General features: G+C 36.8%; 1 protein-coding gene across 1 annotated transcript in view; it reads left to right on the top strand.

The window, feature by feature from the left end:
* The window catches only part of LPAR1 (lysophosphatidic acid receptor 1), a 68,030-nt gene extending 51,358 nt beyond the window's left edge, over positions 1-16,672 (top strand). Inside the window, exon 4 of the mRNA XM_026713463.2 lies at positions 14,056-16,672. Within this exon, the coding sequence (XP_026569248.1) occupies positions 14,056-14,357 (302 nt within the window). The 3' untranslated portion in view covers positions 14,358-16,672. The remainder of the gene's footprint in view (positions 1-14,055) is intronic.
* The last annotated feature ends 1,039 nt before the right edge of the window (positions 16,673-17,711 follow it).

Below are 17,711 nucleotides of genomic sequence, written 5' to 3'. Positions count from 1 at the left end.
TTTAGTCACTGCGTTGAAGAATGAAATAAGATTGGTACATTACATCAAAGTTGGATCAGCCTGTAGTGTTTTTTTCCACTTTAATTTTGAGTGTAATTCTAAATCCGGACCTCCATGGGTTGCTAAATTTGATTTCCATTGATAATTTTGGTGTGATTTTGTTGTCAGCACATTCAACTATGTAATGAACAAAGTATTGAATAAGAATATTTCATTCATTCAGATCTAGGATGTCTTATTTTTGTGTTCTCTTTATTTTTTTGAGCAGTGTATATAGTTTGAAAGTGTAAGAATTAAAGGAGCATTTTGAAAACATGGGAAGAATGCAGAATGAAACAATGCTTGTAGAAACGCAAGCACTATCGAAGAAATAACTCTTTTGTTCATACTTAGGACAGCTTAGAGATGTTGTCATTTGCAAAATGAAACACTTTAACAAGGCAATTAAGTCATATTTCAATAGTGAAGGGCTTATCTGGAGATGCTGCTGAGTTGGATCTCACTAATCTCAATGGTTTCCGAAGCTATTCATCCCTCTCTGCAGACTGATTCAGAAATAAATTACATATTTTGCATACTCCGTAGGACCTGGAGGAGGAAAGAAAGTTTATATTTTCATAACTTCCTTGGGATTGGTGGGACAAGCTGAAGAGAACAGTTGAGGGATCCTTGGTGCTCTCTAAGCTTGTTTTCTTGCAGACATTTCATTACCCAAACTAAGCAACACCATCAGTGTTCAGAGGACAATTGCTATTTAAAATGTTCAAACAAGAAAATTGGTATCTGAGATCGTGTAAGCATACTCAGCAAATTATTCTGAGAATTCAAGGAAATTACTGCTGAGAAACACTACCACAACTTTTGAGTTTGAAAGCCAGCCTCTATTTTGCCAAACCGAACTAACCTCTAACTTCAGTTCGATGGGAGGGGGAAAAAAAATAAGGCAGTAAACTCAAGAACTGAGTTCTCTTCTGGAATAAAAGCAGAAATTCATTTCTGCAGTTTTGCTTTTTATATAAATAAGTATATTGTTAAATTGCATGGATCATAAATTTAACTGATACACAAGGAAAGGACAGTTCTTGCCCCTGATCTCAAGCTTCCCTAAATTTGTCATCTTTAGTCAGTATTAACGGCAAATAACTGAAAACGATTCAGGAAAGAGACAGCCAATTGGGAAAAGCTAATGTTTTCCACTAAAGACAGTGAAAATGGAATCTGCCAGTAATTATTGTTGTTGTGAGCTGCCCAAAGGTGCTTAAGATGGGCGGCCATATAAATCTTTTAAATACATGGGAACGCAAATTAAATCCTTAAAGATGGATTGGTCTGAAATGAAAAATGTTAGTGAAAATGAAATTGAATGCTTTGAAACAAATTTTTGCCAGCTGTAATTGAAAGAAAATTTGTAGTCCTTTATGGGCAATAATTACAAAAATAAGAAACATTGGAAGTATTAGGAAGCCTTGGATTAATTATTGCACACTTAAAAATAGTTTTTATCCTTAAGCACAGACTCAAGTATAACAAGGGTCTAGAGCAGGGGTGTCCAACCTTGGCAACTTTAAGACTTGTGGACTTCAACTCCCAGAATTCCTCAGCTCTAGACCTTGTCCATTGACCAGATGACCATTGCCCATCTTTATAAAATAATATGGAAGTCAGTATTAATGAAATAACCTGAAAAAAGAGCCTTGTCTCTACTGTTTTTTTAATGCCATTATCAACAAGATTTAGAAAATATTTATGATATAATATGAAAATGTATTATTTAAAATTTATTATAACTCGGGTTGCATTCATATTGAAATGCTATATAATTTTCTGAATATTTATATTGAAAATATATTTATATATGTACAAAAATACCTCCATCCCTGTGTTGAATGGGCAAGAATCACAAACCTCCTTGTATACTGTCAGTGTTTTAATTTAAAATAAGAAAGTGACAATTTATCACAGCTTTTTGCAGAATATTTTATTATTCCAGGATAGTTCAAATGTCTTGTTGGCTTGTTTATTTTATTTATTTATTACTCATATTTAAAGGACCAAACATCTCATAAAAAATAACTCTGGGGTGTACAAAAATCAATAAAACGTGTGTGTGTGTGTGTGTGTGTGTGTATACACACACACACACTCACATACATATAAAAACATTTGTTATAAAAATATAACAAACATTCAAAATAAAAAACACTGTGCATAATTAAAATACATGAACCACAGAGAAAAAGTAAAAATTATCAGCTAAAGTGGAGTCATCTAAATATCTCCAGTTCTCTGTGGTCCCCAGGCCTGGTGACATAACCAGGTCCTGAGGGATTTCCGGAATGACAACATGGATGGCGATAACCTGACTTCAGGATGGGGAAAACGGGGTGGGCACTATAGCGGAAAAGGGCCACCTCCTGCGACCCACCAAATGTAAGTCCATAGATAGTGGTACCCACAACATGCCTTTTTTGCCAGATTTTAGTTGTGTGCTCCATAATCAAGCAAATTTTATTTAGTACTAAATTGGACTAGAAGGGATACTAAAACACAGAAAACAGGGTGCTTTCGGGATAATTTCTGAAAGTGGAAGAAGAATAATTTATGTATGATACAACGTTGCTTTCAATTAAATATCCATTAAAATGAATAGAAGTACTGCTAATAGACTATGTTATAATCACTGACAAAATCCTGACATCAACTGGGAGACAAATTCTGCATCAGGTGGGAGATTGAACAGGTTCCTAATAACTTAGGTTACAACTGTCAAGAGGGAACTAATGGGACAGCTATACTGGACCTAATTCTTACTTATAGGGAAGGGGGCGATAGAGAGGGTTGAAGCTGCGGGAACTATGTTATACTGGAATTCAATATAATACAGGCACAAGTACTAAAACATAATCAAACTAGTGTCTTAGAGCTGATTTTAACAAACTTAGGTCTTGGGAATGATTCCATGGATGAAAATATTAAAGGTAAAAACAACTAAAGGAGCTTGGGAAACTCTGAAAATTATGATTATAAAAGACCAGCCCAACTAAATACCACTGAAAAAGAAAAGAAAAAACAAGAAATCCATAAAGAAACAAGCATGGTTGCATAAAGAACTCTCTGATAAACTGTGAGAGAAAAAAATGTCAAAATTCTGCAATTTCACAAAATATTGAAATCATTTCTATCTCAAATAATTACATAGGTTGTGGTTGTGTTGCATTGCCATTTAGCAACCAGCCTAGTAATGGTAATTTAGTGATATTCCCAAATCAGTTTATATTTGCAAGTTGAAAGAAATTCCAGATGATCAAGTTTTTCAGTCAGTTTCCATCATCTTGTGCTCATCATGCCCTCCATCCAGTTAGCTTTTAAAAATTGGCATTATACCCATATTAGCATTATACCTATATACTTCTCACTAAGAAATACGCTTTACTACCCAAGGCTCTCTGTTTTCTCTGTTTCTTTCCTGCAGTAGAATTCATCCATTAAAATGTACTAACTGGGCCCAAGATCTGGGATTTTCTTTAAAGAAACTCATAATTATTTTTCTCTTCTTTCATGGAGCAGCAAGTTCCCAAACTATTGATTTTTTAAAAAAGTATATTCACACATATGGGGCCTATTCCAGACAGATTGCTAAGTGACAGGAGTTATGAAATAAGCATCTGTGTATCTGGCAGCATGAGGCTGCTTGGTCAGCTTTAAAAACAGTGATAATACCAAGGACTAATCTCAGCACCGCAAGGCAATTGTTCCACAGTGGAGGTGAAGAGACTATGTGTAGTCAATCTGTCTGTCTCTCACTCTCTCTAAATATGTTATACACAGACAAATTCTAGCATAAGCCCGCCCTCCATAAAATAACCCAGTTTTCATTAGATGTCTACATCAGTCTTTTTCATGCAAGCAGTCATTGCCAATGGTACAAGGAGCAGAAAGTTGCTTCCTGAGGAACATTGCTGCTTTACTTCAAATCCCTTGCTAAATGAATGTGTCACATTCCATTGTTTTTTGGCTACCATGCTTCTCCTCGTCGTCCTCGATGATAAGATTCTTTGGGGTTTTTTTCTTCCCATTTCTGAACTCCCTGAGTGCATTTTTTTTTTTAAAAAAGTCACAGATTGTTTTTATTTCTTGTATCGCTAAATTTTCCATAAACTGCGGCATCCCTTGTACAAATTTTATGTTCTTTCCTGAAAGTGTTAAAACTCAGAGACTCGTCGGCACATCTGTTTAAGGGAGCTGTGATGCTGAGACGTGTTAGGAAAATTCAGCATTTCATTAGGGAAAATTAGTCCCAGAAATCAAAGCCCATCTAAGAATGCCAATGAGGAGCTGGGAACCCAAGGAGACCAACAAACCTGGAACATACCAATTAGGAAAGACTATTTAATGAAATACAAAGAGCTATGCGGTAGTCTAGAAGTGAAGACACTCACCTCCCACTCAGAAGGTTGAGAGTTCAATCCTAGGCAGCAACAGATGTTTCTCTATCAGGGTGCAAAGAGAAAAATTATCTGCTGTGGACTCTGTGTAAATGTCAGGAAGGGCATCCGGCCAGTAAACTCCCAGCTCCAATCAGTTGCCCTGACTCCACCCTGATAAAAAATGATTTCCTCGTCATGAAAAGAAAAAAAAAGAAATGCAATTAAATATAATAAAATGAATGGAACCCTGTCTTTTCTGACCACCATGCTCTTAATCTATTTATCTACGTTTGTCCAGCCTTCATTTCAAAGCATGCTACATACATCAGGCCTATAAATTGCAAGTTGAAGAAAACAATATTAGCAGATACTCTAGTTAGGTTGCCTGTGAAATGTTGCACATGGAATAATAGTTTCTTATTCTTAGCATAGTGGTGGGATACATGAAATTGGGTCATATGTCTTCTGTCTTTTTGATCAATTGTACATCTAAGCTATGTGGGAAATAGTGTTAAAATAGGAAGAAATCAAAGTATGTCTGAAATCAGTGGGGTCTGACCAAATAAGTTTGGTGCTGGTTGGTGCTTAGACGCTCAGCTGAAGTTTGATGTAAGAGACCAGTCAGTGACTGAGCACATGTTTTGCATGGAAAGGTTTTCTGTTCAATTCCTGACATCATTAGTTTAAAACATAAATGTTGTGAAGAGTTACTGCTATAAATACTCTTAATATTCTGGAGAATCTCTAACAGCCAGGACAAATTCTAGTCTACGTAAAGAAATAGGTTGCTCTGACATGAAATGCTTCTTGTGTTTCCCATGTGTATTTTCTACTTGCAAATTGGGTAGCACTAAACTATTGTCATGTGGTCAAAGCTTGTCTTCAGTCTTCTGGTCTAATGAGATGGTTGCTAGAAAACTGAAAAGCAAAGGAGGTGATTAAAGAATCAAATATTCCCAAAATAGCAATTGATGTAAGAAGAGGTAATTGTATGATGTTAATATTCCTACAGTAGTAGTACTAATAGTGGTAATACTTATCATTATGCTATCTTCAGTAAAGCAGGGCAGCATAAATAGAATAGAATAGAATAGAATAGAATAGAATTCTTTATTGGCCAAGTGCGGTTGGACACATAAGGAATTTGTCTTGGTGCAAATGCTCTCAGTATACATAAAAGAAAAGATGCATTCATCAATAATCATAAGGTACAACACTTAATAATAGCCATAGGGTACAATAAGCAATCAAATCATACTAGGAAACAGACAGTATAAATCATAAGGATACAAATGACAAAGTTACAGTCATACAGTCAAAAGTGGGACGGGATGGGCGATAAGGAGTGATGAGAAGATTAACGATAATAGTAGTGCAGACTTTGTAATAGTCGAACAGTGTTGAGGGAATTATTTGTTTAGCAGAGAGATGGCTTTCAGGAAAAAACTGTTCTTGTGTCTAGTTGTTCTGGTGTGCAGTGCTCTATAACGTCGTTTTGAGGGTAGGAGTTGAAACAGTTTATGTCCGGGATGTGAGGGGTCTGTAAATATTTTCACAGCCCTCTTTTTGGCTCATGCAGTACACAGTCCTCCGTGGAAGGGAGGTGGGTAGTAATTGTGTTTTCTGCAGTCCTAATTATCCTCTGAAGTCTGTGTCTGTCCTATTGGGTTGCAGAACCAAACCAGAGGTTATAGAGGTGCAGATGACAGACTCAATAATTCCTCTGTAGAACTATATCAGCAGCTCCTTGGGCAGTTTGAGCTTTCTGAGTTGGCACAGAAAGAACATTCTTTGTTGTGCTTTTTTGATGACGTTTTTGATGTTAGGTGTCCATTTTAGGTCATGTGATATAGTAGAACCTAGAAATTTGAAGGTCTCTACTGTTGATACTGTGTTGTCTAGTATTGTAAGAGGTGGTAGTATTTGTGGGTGGGGGGGTTCTTCTCAAGTCTACCACCATTTCTACGGTTTTGAGAGTGTTCAGTTCCAGATTGTTCCGGTTACACCACGAGGCAACTTGTACAAACTCCTTTCTGTATGCAGATTCATTATTGTCTCGAATGAGACCAATCACTGTTGTGTCATCCGCAAACTTCAGTATTTTAACAGATGGATCATTTTCATTAAATTCATTATATTCTGCTGGACTTGAAGATGATAGCCAGTGGTTTACTTAAATCCTCAGTGAATATAAAGCATAGAGATGGCTTCATTAGGATTTCAATGGAGATGTTACCTGTCTCTTTTAGGATGTAAAGCTATACAGTACGCAGCTCAAACACACAGTAGAATTTACTTCCAGATAAGCATGCCTGCAATTGTGTCTGTTGCTGTTGACTGACACACTGTTTTAAGTGTTGTTCAAACATGAAATCTGGGTAATGAACTAGAATGAATGGAAACATCAGGCCCATCAGCCCAGAAAAAAATGGAGAAGGAGGAGGATCTCCCACCTTTTATATATTTTATGAATTATTGAAAGCCTCTTCTGAGAGACTTATGCATGTTCTCAAAACCCTAAATATGCTCACCAGCGCAAAATAAAATTGGGCCCTCTCATATGCTGGTATTTGACGGGGAAGGTGTGGTCTCATTATGTTTAAAGCTTTGTCTTTCCTACCTACTATGGTTAAGTAGGAAAAGTACACCAGAGCGGTTACCCGCTTTTGCAGATGCTGCATATCCATTGTCCACTTTATGCTTCTTGTGACCTCTTGTGGTGAGCCAAAGAGGGTGCAGTAACAGCATTGCTTTGAAACTTCATGGTTTGCAGGAAACGGACAGAGGCTCTATTGCCAGAGGAATGTTTAGAATGGGGCCTGCTTTCATAAGATCTCAAGTCACCCATAGTGATGCTTTGTGATAATTTTCCTCTGAAACAATTTTGGCAAGTGTTTTGGATCTGGATATATTGGAAAGATGACTAAACAGTTCAGCCTCATATTTCATAATCTTATCTGGGGAAGTGTTTACAAAGAATTGTCATTTAGTGTTTTCATAATGTGATATGAGAAAACTCCAGTTCTTTCCCATGAGTCAAGGGGCAGGTTTGAATTTTGAAGGTTTTCAGTGTTCTTCTCCTGCAGAATCTTGGTGGTTCCCAGAACAATAATATGGGGATAATAAAAAATGCATCTGGTTAGTTAATGACCCTGATTTAATATTAATGGTTAGAACCAGAAGGGATGAATGCTATCTAAGTTATTTCTCCTGCCATTTGTATTGCTTTAATATGAATCTTTTAATTGTCCTGCCTGATACATTAGTCTGATGTAGGGTTTAAGGCGTCGTTGGGTTGGAGAGATGCAGAATCCAATTTGCATTCTGGGTGACCTCTGGATAATTATAATTGCTTAGCCAAACCTAGTTGCAACCTAGTGCTGGAAGAAAATGAAACCTGCCTATACATAATCTTCATTTACTATGAAGTAAATGGTATATTGCTAGCTCTCACAAATTAAGTGATGTCAATATCTGCTTATTTGTGTTTTTCATGCAGGCTAACATTTCAGAAAGATAGATTATTAAATGAAAACTCTGGCATGCAAGCAAGATCTATTATACATTAGAACCTCCTGCTTATCCAGAATGTGACATGAAATTCATGCATTTTGTCTGCCTGCCTGCCTGCCTACCTTTAAATCAATTTTGACTCTGGACACTGCACTTTTCTTGGCAAGATTTTTTAAAAAAATTGATTTTCTATTAAATACATTTCTTAGTGCTTATTAAACATCGTGATGTCTGGTATATAATTTGCTTAAAAGTACAAATTACATTCTTAATCAACCCTTTTTCCCAACCATTGGTAAAATAAATTCCATGTTTGATAATATTCTACATCATCTTTCTGTTTAATTTTCAATGTCAATCTATCAATTTCTGCACAATCTGGAATTTTCTTGACTATTTCTTCATCTCGTGGTATATATTCATTTTTCCAATATTGTGCAAAAATAATCCTCGCTGCTGTTAAGACATGTAATATTAGATACATACTTTTCTTATCAAGTGTGTGTGCATGTGTGTGTGCGCATGTGTGTGTGTGTGTGTGTGTGTGTGTGTGTGTGCCTGTCTGCCTGTCTTTAAATCAATTTTGACTCTGGTGATTGCCTGGACTCTGCACTTTTCTCGGTAAGATTTTTAGAAGTGGTTTGTCATTGCTGTCTTCTTCTCAGGGCTGAGAGTGACAGGCCCAAAGATGACTTCAGTGCCTAAAGAAGGACTAGAACCATGGTTTAGTTCTTCTAGCTAAGTGCTTTTAACTACCACACCAAACTGTATCTCCATCACCTACCTAGTTGAACATTAATAATTACCTAAATGAAATCTAACATTTAGAATAACACTGGGAATGTTGATGAAAACATCAATAGATTTTGCCATTATCTCCCAGTTTTGTGGTGGCTTCTGTTTTCTAATTGTATTAAAACTGAATTCCCATAGTTTCCTAGCCATGCTCGCTTTGGAATGATGATTTAAGTCTAACACATTAACATTTAAGTAATGCAGACACAACCTGACACAAGAGAGAAACAATAACTCATGCCTCAAAAAAAAAAAAAGGATTAAAACTCATAGTTTTAATGTAAAGTTTGTTTTAACCATAGGGCACCTGGTTTTTTAGTTCTAGTCATTTCAGCCAAATGTTTTCTGCCACATCTCTTTTTACAAACTGTATATTTCCTAGCACAGAGCTCTTGTGTCATTGATAAAAGAGGAGAAAAATACAACCACTTCCTGTTTATTTTTGGCCTTCAGCAGTGATAAGATCCATAGGGGCAGCTTTGTGTGTTTTGCAATAATAAATATTTCAAATTGTTTTGACAACAGCTGGGATTCATCCATTCCATTAACTTCACATATCTTTCTGACTGTAACTATCTCTGAAAGGCCTTCTCATCCTCTTTTAAAACTTCTGGTCCTTGAAAGTTCTGTGCATAAGCAACTCCTGTTTGTTAACTAAAAAAAGTAATTTAAGTCGTATAAAATATTCCAGACACTAAATGTGAGGTGAATAAAATTTTATATTGGCTAAAATTGAAGCATAAATTTTTGCTCTGGGTCAGAGCCTTTAACCATGTCATGTTTTTGTTTTGTATTATATTAACATTGCTTCATTCATCCACCAGAAAGATATTGATCCTGTTTGATTGATAAGAATTTTGCAAAGAACCTATTACTTACCAGAGGCATGGTGTTGGCTAAACCACAGTATTAACCTCAGGGTTAATTATGGTTTGGGATAAACAGCAGTCCAGAGAAATACCTTTCAGAATGTGGTAGGAACAAGTGTTCTCTATCAAACAATTTATATTAACCTGTTTAGCTGTAAGGTCACTTAATTTCTATAAATCCATTTCCTCAATTATCTCCATGGAATTACTTCTGTAACACATGCAAGAGCATTAAGGTTGGGAAGGTTCAGTGCCTGAACCTTAGATGCTCATGGATGGGAAGATACAATAACATCCCTTATGCACAATAGTTCTGAATCTATTCTCCACAATCAAATCAGTACAATAGGTCATAATTTGTTTTATTGCCTCTCTATTGTTATTGGCACACCCAGCTCAGAGCCTCGCTTTTTAACTCATGGTATGAATTTCTCTGAGTTGCTTTTTTTCCTTGATGTCTTTTCGACAATGAAATTTCCAGAAATGTGACAAAAGTTTTACTCAAATGCAGTTAGAAAATTATTTCATTCCTATGCTGGCCAAAAGCAGTAAACTGTGAGATAGATGGATACATGTCAGTATATAACAGCAGTATATATATTTTTTAATATAGGTCTGTTAGCAAATTAAGGTTGTGCAGTCAACAAATAACAGCTAGGGACAATGTGATATATTTAAATGTAATAAAAAACAAAACTAGTGGATTTATCGCATAAAAATATGCAATGTAAAAACATCAAGGATTTCTATTTTTGTGTTATTGAAGTGTGCTGTTTCTGAATATATAGTAGCCACATCTAGCGCCCTTCCTGAAGTTAAAGCCTGTCCAGTGGAATGCAGTATGAATATATTACTGGATTTCTTAAAGATACAGTAACTACTTTTTAAACAGATCCTGAGAATATGCCCTAATATAATTTTCTGATTTTTTTTTAATTAATAAAGGAATATGAAAAGTGTTCTCTGGGGTTAAGAATTTTAAAATCCAGTTTCTGAAATCCCCACAGATAACTGTGCTATTTTAATGCAACCAGTACTGTGAAGAAGATAAACTGTAATTTAAAATTATAATAAGTTGAGGCCTACTTGGAAAATTCTCTTAACGAACAGCTTAAGCATCTCCCAAGCATTACACATTTGATTGTTGCAATTTATCTGCCTCTCCCAAGACACATACCACTGAATCCACTGTTCTAAAGCATTCCACATTCCCAAATATTTCCTTTCCTCCTTCTGAACATAAAAACAGGGGAAATCAATGCTTGTAATGAATTAAAACACTAACAACAACAACAACAAAAATGTTGTTTGTAGGAGATGACCGGGCTGAGCCTGAGGGAGGGGTCAAACACATCATAGGTCACCAGTCCCTGTGCGCCCACAAGAGATCTAAGTCCAGCCTCTCTTTCCCTTAATGGCCAGTTGGTCAGATTCTTGTAGCGAGCTTAAGCGTATGCTTATTTGGATTGTCTGAAACTCCTGGTTTCCCTTGAGCTTGACAGACTTGATTTGAACAAGAAATCAATAAGCTGCACATCTAAAAAGACTGGACAGACCATTTAAATGCGTGGCAGAAGGAAAACAAAGTTATTTCAAACATCGATGACAAGTGAAACATTTAAAACAATGCACCGAGTTCTTCAGTGCTTGGATCTCTTTGCTGATAGACCTGTAATAACTTTGAGGTCTGGGGAGAGAATCTTGCTTTCTTCATTCTCGTTATTTTCAGATACCTAAATAAGGAATAGTAAGGTAATGAATTCAAGGCATGAATATTTATACATCTTAGGCTGTTCTTTCAATTACTTCAAATAGCTATCCAGCAAAGAGGGAAAAATCACAATGATATTGTTCAAATAGAGCCATGATGGCGAACCTATGGCATGCGTGCCGGAAGTGTCATCTCTGTCGTCATGCAAGCCGTCAACCCAGAGCAGGTCACCCACCCGCCCACTAGCTGATCATTGGATAGCTTTTGTGCATGTGCAGAGATGTGCACACACAGTGGGTCATGTGCGCATGCGCAGGGGGCGTGGGCCCCCCACATGCATTGCCTTATGGGTGCTGGCACTCACAAGTACACGCACGTGCAGGTGTGCACACACACTTTGGGCATGTGAGGATGGAAAGGTAGGCCATCACTGAAGTAGAGTTTGTTAAGTTGTAGCTTAAGCCCTTGGCTCTAAATTCATATGACTAAAGTGGACTTTATATTAGCCTGACTATGGGCATCCATAAGGAATGGCTTATGGGAGGACAAATGATGAAAACTGCATTATGACATGACATGTTAATTGGACTCCTTTTATATGTGCATTATGATTTGCCAGAAAAGAAGCAATGGGGGCTGTGCTTCAGTGTCACAATGCAAAATTTTGATACTTTTATACTTGTGTTTTGACACCGCGTTAACATATATAAAGGGTGGTGATTGCATTATGATGTTATGATTCACCTTTTGGCACTACTTTGGCTAGCTGAAGACATCTCTGGCCAAGATATATGTTGTTAGTTTTACTAGTACAACACTTGCACTGATTTATTGTTGTGGAGTTGGATTTTTTTTTTTTTAACCTCAGCTGCAGATTACATGTGTGTTCTTGTTTGTATAGTGTTAGTCGCTCAGAGTCATGGATTTGATTTGGGCAGCCATGTAAATTGATGTAATAAATGAACAAACTGGATGGAGGTGAGGGGAGACAAAACAGCAAATGGATAGGTAGTAAAGAAGTGCCATTTAAATGTTACAAAAAGGATAAAATATACCAGGCAAACAGACTTCTTGCAAACTAAGGTTATTCTCCAAAGGCATCTGTAGTTTTCAAGAATGAACAGTGAACAGGTTTTGAAGGTGATTTGAAGTATATCTGGGTGCAAACATCACAGCTGTTGGTAATTCCTTAAATGAACTGGAGCTATTCAAAGAAAGTTATACTAGATTTAAGAAGCTGACAACAGGATCGTTTGTGCTTCTCAGCAGATGTACAAGTGGCCAATCTTCGTCCTCAATGTTGCAGACAATAATTAGTTGCAGACAATCTTGGTGTTTCTGTTTGGGAGATATGATACAATTGAGGTATGTACTGTAGTTAGCAGGGACAAGGTTAATAATAATTAATAATAATGCTCAGTTACAGAATTAATTGCTTCAAAACATATATCCAATCTACCCATTGTATTAGTTCCTTTTAAAAACTTTGGGAGGTGATCAGTTAATCTGCTAAAGGTAATCCAAATTCAAATTCACAAATAAGTAGGTGATTGTATGTCTTATTCTTTAATAAGGATCCTTGGCTAACTATATATTTAAAAAGCAAACCAAAACATTGAGATTCACTAAAATATATAGAGGAATACATCTAGATTCATCCCCTTGCTTCATTCTGAACGTCATTCTCAGACTTCAAGTGCCAGCAAATTCTTTCCGACTCCTAGCAACCTCATAGACTAGACTAATCAAATCTAGTCCAGTTCACAAAGGCTTTCAATGGATAAATGAGAATAAAATTTGCATGTCACAAAGCTCCTTCAAAAAATGTATGATAGAAGATATAATATCTAGGCAATATTATATAGCATTTTGAGCTCTGGTAGTGCAAAAGTTAGAATGCGCTGTTTGAATATTTAATGGTTCCTTTTTCTTTCTGGACTTTTTCTTATCCCAGACTAGTTTCCAACAAGTTTACTGTCTGTATGTAGAATCTGCATATTTAGTTTTTTAAAGCTGTGGTGGCACAATGGTTAGAATGCGGTATTGAAGGCTGAGTCTGCTGACTGCCAGCAGTTCGATCCTGACCGACTGAAGGTTGACTCAGCCTTCCAGGTCAGTAAAATGAGGATCCAGATTGTTGGGGGCAATATGCTGACTCTGTAAACCACTTTAAAAGGCTGTAAACTACAATGAAGTAGTATATAAGTCTAAGTGCTGTTGTTATTGGCGATCTTAAATTATCGTTATATAATAGTTATGTAAAATGTAACTATTATTATATAACAGTTATATAATATAATAATTGTCAATTCATAAAATATTTCTGTGGTCTTTTTAGAGTTGCCAACAGAAAGGGAGAGGGAAGCAGTGTGTCAGCTTGCAAACCAAAAGTGCATTCCATAAATGTTTTCAAAGATAGTAACTAGGTGACTGAAGTTTCTGCCGCGCAAAATTCTAACTGGAGAACATGATTGATGACTCTTGGCTATGGATGTGTCCCATTGGAGAATATGAATTACGATACATCCAGGGGGTGGGGGGAAACCAGGGTCAAGGGTGACAATGAATCAGAGTCAGCTACATCCAGGCAGTGCTGGACATGTTAACTCCCAATAAATCCTTTCTAAGTTTTGGAAGTTTGGCTTGAGACTCATGATTTAAATGGGGTAACTGCCAGAATTCTGACAGCAATTATATAATATCTAGAAGACCAAATGTATTTTTTATTTGTCTTTTCCAGGTGCTTTTATAATCTGCTGGACTCCAGGATTAGTTCTGCTTCTTCTTGATGTTTGCTGCCCGCAATGCGATGTCCTAGCCTATGAAAAGTTCTTCTTGCTGCTCGCGGAATTTAACTCTGCCATGAACCCCATCATCTACTCTTACCGAGACAAAGAAATGAGTGCCACCTTCAAGCAGATTCTTTGCTGTCAACGCAGCGAGAGCGCCAACGGACCCACCGAAGGCTCTGACCGCTCGGCCTCCTCGCTGAATCACACCATTTTGGCTGGGGTACACAGCAGTGATCACTCAGTGGTCTGAACAAAATCCCACCAAGATAAATTTAGTGCTAGGTGAATGCCTAGTGGTGAAGCTATTGACAACATTCTTGACAGTCTTTGAAGCAAAAAGAATAACAACTTTTACAAGTTCTTCTTATTCACTAATGGGTTATAGTGCTTATTCACCAATGCCCAGCCCACAAAAATTCCCTAGGCTAGCTTTCCCCCCCACCTTTTTTTTAAAAGTATAACATAAGCAGCTCACATGGGGAGTTCAAAAAATATTTGGACAAGTCATTTAGGTCACCCAATTAGCCATTCATCAGCGGATGCTTTTATGACAGTCCTAACACAAATCATTTCTACTTCTTTAGGCTTCATAAGTGCTCCATTGCCTTTTCATTCGGGGCCTAAAGCTTTGTTTTCTCCCTTCACCTCAAATGCATTTCCATTTAATAATCCATTCCCCCATCACTTCACTTTGGGACACACATTTTCTGGGCAAAGAATGAAACAGTTTTAACTTTCATTACAATGCCAATAACAATGAGAACCATATCAAAATAACAGTGAGAAATAACTGTTTATAGCTTGTGTTTTATTAGTGTTTGGAAGCATGTTGTGTATATGCAGATGCATTTAATCCTCACACTGAAATTAGAGGGATATAAAAGTGTTGTTATCTGACTATTTTGTCCCTGAAATTTTAATTGTCATTAATAAAGAGCAGAAGGAAGACTGTAAGTTGCAACAAAAATCCAATTTTCTTGTGGCCTTAACGCAGAAACCTAAAAGTTCAGATCGAAAAGGCATTTCTTTGTTTCTTGTACCAAGGGGAAGGGTTGTTTTTTTTAATGAGAGATGAGACTTATTTGCCAGATTCTAAGATCTGTCCCAGATTTTAGGGAAGGTTGATGCCACAGTCCCTAAAATGGATGTCTAAGAAGCAAGTCTATTGTCTGGTGATCAAAGGCATGTGAGGATGGTAACATCAAGCTCTTTTCCCCCCATTTTTCTTGATGTTCCAAACAAAATCTATGGCATGGTACTCAGTCTGTCCAAATGCTAGAGTGTAAGTGGAGAAAAAGAGATTGACAGCTGCCCAGGGACATCCTAGGAGGACTTGCTATCTAATTAGGCGGCAGCGGGACTAAGACGTGCCTCTTGAGGTGGAAGATAAAACCAGGATTCTCTCCATCATTCTCTCCTGCATGGCTTCTGCCACTCATTCATTGCCCAGGTTGTCTGTAAAAAAATATCTGAGGATTTCTCAGAACTCTGTAAACTGAGGTGATTACTGCAGCTGTCTGTTCAAGATAGTTTCCATAGACATGATCTCACAGTGCATTTCTCCAGTAGATCAACAACTACAGTACTCGGTGTGCTTAGTTATAATGAAAGATATGATCTGGGTATAGCAGGTCTGTGGGTAGTGGGTGGACTACAGTCTATACTAATTTACCATCCAGAGTGAAAATATTTTATAATGTGGTGGACCTGGTCTTGTAGCCCCTCTTAGAGGCAGCTGTAAGATGTTGGAGAAAGCAAAGGAATCCTGGACCTGAAACTGAATTAGTATTTTTATAGTATCCTCTAGTAATTGAAATAGCACCCTAATTTTACTATTTAAGAATGAGAATTTTGGAGCACTGTCTCTTATGTAATTTTATTACACCCAACTGTTTCTTGGCTCAAAGTGCAAATTCCATTCATAGTTTTTACACAGAACTCCATGAAATAAGTATTTGACAGTAATCAAATCCAACAAATAAGTCTTAAGAATGAGAAAAGTGACTTTTAAATGTAACATTTCTCTTTGTAAATTCTTAAGATCAAATATAAAAATGTTTACACTGAAGGCTGGGGATTTTTAGAAGCACTTGGGACCATTATGAATAATTGTATAGTGATGGCAATTTGCAGAAGTCCCCTTCTATGTTGAAAATCTGCCTATATAAGAAAATTTTCTTAGAACTCTTGTTCAACCAAATCGATTAAATGCTTTCAAATGAAGGATAATAGATTTGAGCTAGTGTCATGTTTATTTGGATAGAGTAGGTAGATTTCTAAGAACAAAATATAGCAATGTCAAAAAGATAGACTATTTAGCGATGTACAAAGTGACTAGGTTAAAATTAAAGGGAAGTAGGCTGATCCTACCAGAGGGAATATAGGAATCATGAAAGGTTCATCTAATGAAAAATACTATATTAATTTCATAATGAAATTAAGATCAGTGAGCCCATTTGTCTTTACTTATGTAACTTGTATAATAAAACAGATCTGGCTGTTAGAAAGTTTTAAAATACACTACATGCTAAGCCACTAATAAAAGTTTTTTCAATAAGTATACAATATATGCTGTGCGTATCTTTTATCATTATTCAGATTTGAAGTATTGTAATGAAAATAGCCGTGCAGTAGCTGGAATTCCTATTTGTTTAACTTCTTGAAATTCTGTCCTGAGTACCTATACTGGGGTTTAAAGAACTTTCTGTACATTTTTTCTGCTAGTAAATATAGTTTCATTTTCATTGTATGTGTAGCAAATGTTAGATTAGGTTCATTTGGACACCAGGTATCCAAATCGTGACAGAGGTCACATTGACAAGTGGCTATGGATAAGTAGAAGGTGACGTCTATTCCTACCCTCCAGAAACAGTTGGTGGCCCATACTTGTGACGGGGCAACCTGGCAGTGCATATGTAAGTCACACTTAATGGAAACACATCCTGATACATTAGGAAATTCCTTACTAACTGGATGATCTTTGGCTGCAGAAGTTCAATGATGAAGAGAAAGACTTGGTGATACATGTACAGTAAGCATGGACTAGGAAGAACAAGTGAAAATCAAGAACTTACGACATCTGAAGGGCTTTCTTGCCATGTCCAGAATTACATTCAGTTCAGGATTATATCTTAAATTTCAGAACAGACAACCTGGACAACTAGGAAGCTAACCTTTGACAAATAAAGGCATTTAAATTCTGAGAAGGATTTTAAATTACATGCGAATCGTGTTGTTATAGTTCTGTTTGGTCATATTGTTTCACAGTTTTTCAATAATAGGAGAAGAAGCTGCGGTCAAAAAGGATTGCAGTTTTAAAATAGGCCTAGTTTCCAGCCAGGGGTTTTTTTGGGGTGGGGGTGGAGTGGCGGCATATGAAAAGCAGTGGGGAACATTGCAAATGAGAAATAATGACATCTGACTATCACCCTTCTCAGAAAAATTTGCAAATGAGGAACAGCAATGGACAACAAAGACCTTCCCTGGCCCTATCCTTTTGATTCAGGCTTTCCCCCCCACCCCTTAAATATGCTGCATGAGTTCATTCATATAATATACCAAGATGAAAACCAAACAAACCACATGGACATCTTGAACCACTAAC

Source organism: Pseudonaja textilis, chromosome 2 (genome assembly GCF_049901715.1).
Source record: "Pseudonaja textilis isolate UNSWEBS1 chromosome 2, rPseTex1.2, whole genome shotgun sequence".
Taxonomy (NCBI): domain Eukaryota; kingdom Metazoa; phylum Chordata; class Lepidosauria; order Squamata; family Elapidae; genus Pseudonaja; species Pseudonaja textilis.
This window is presented reverse-complemented; position numbering and strand designations above follow the sequence as displayed.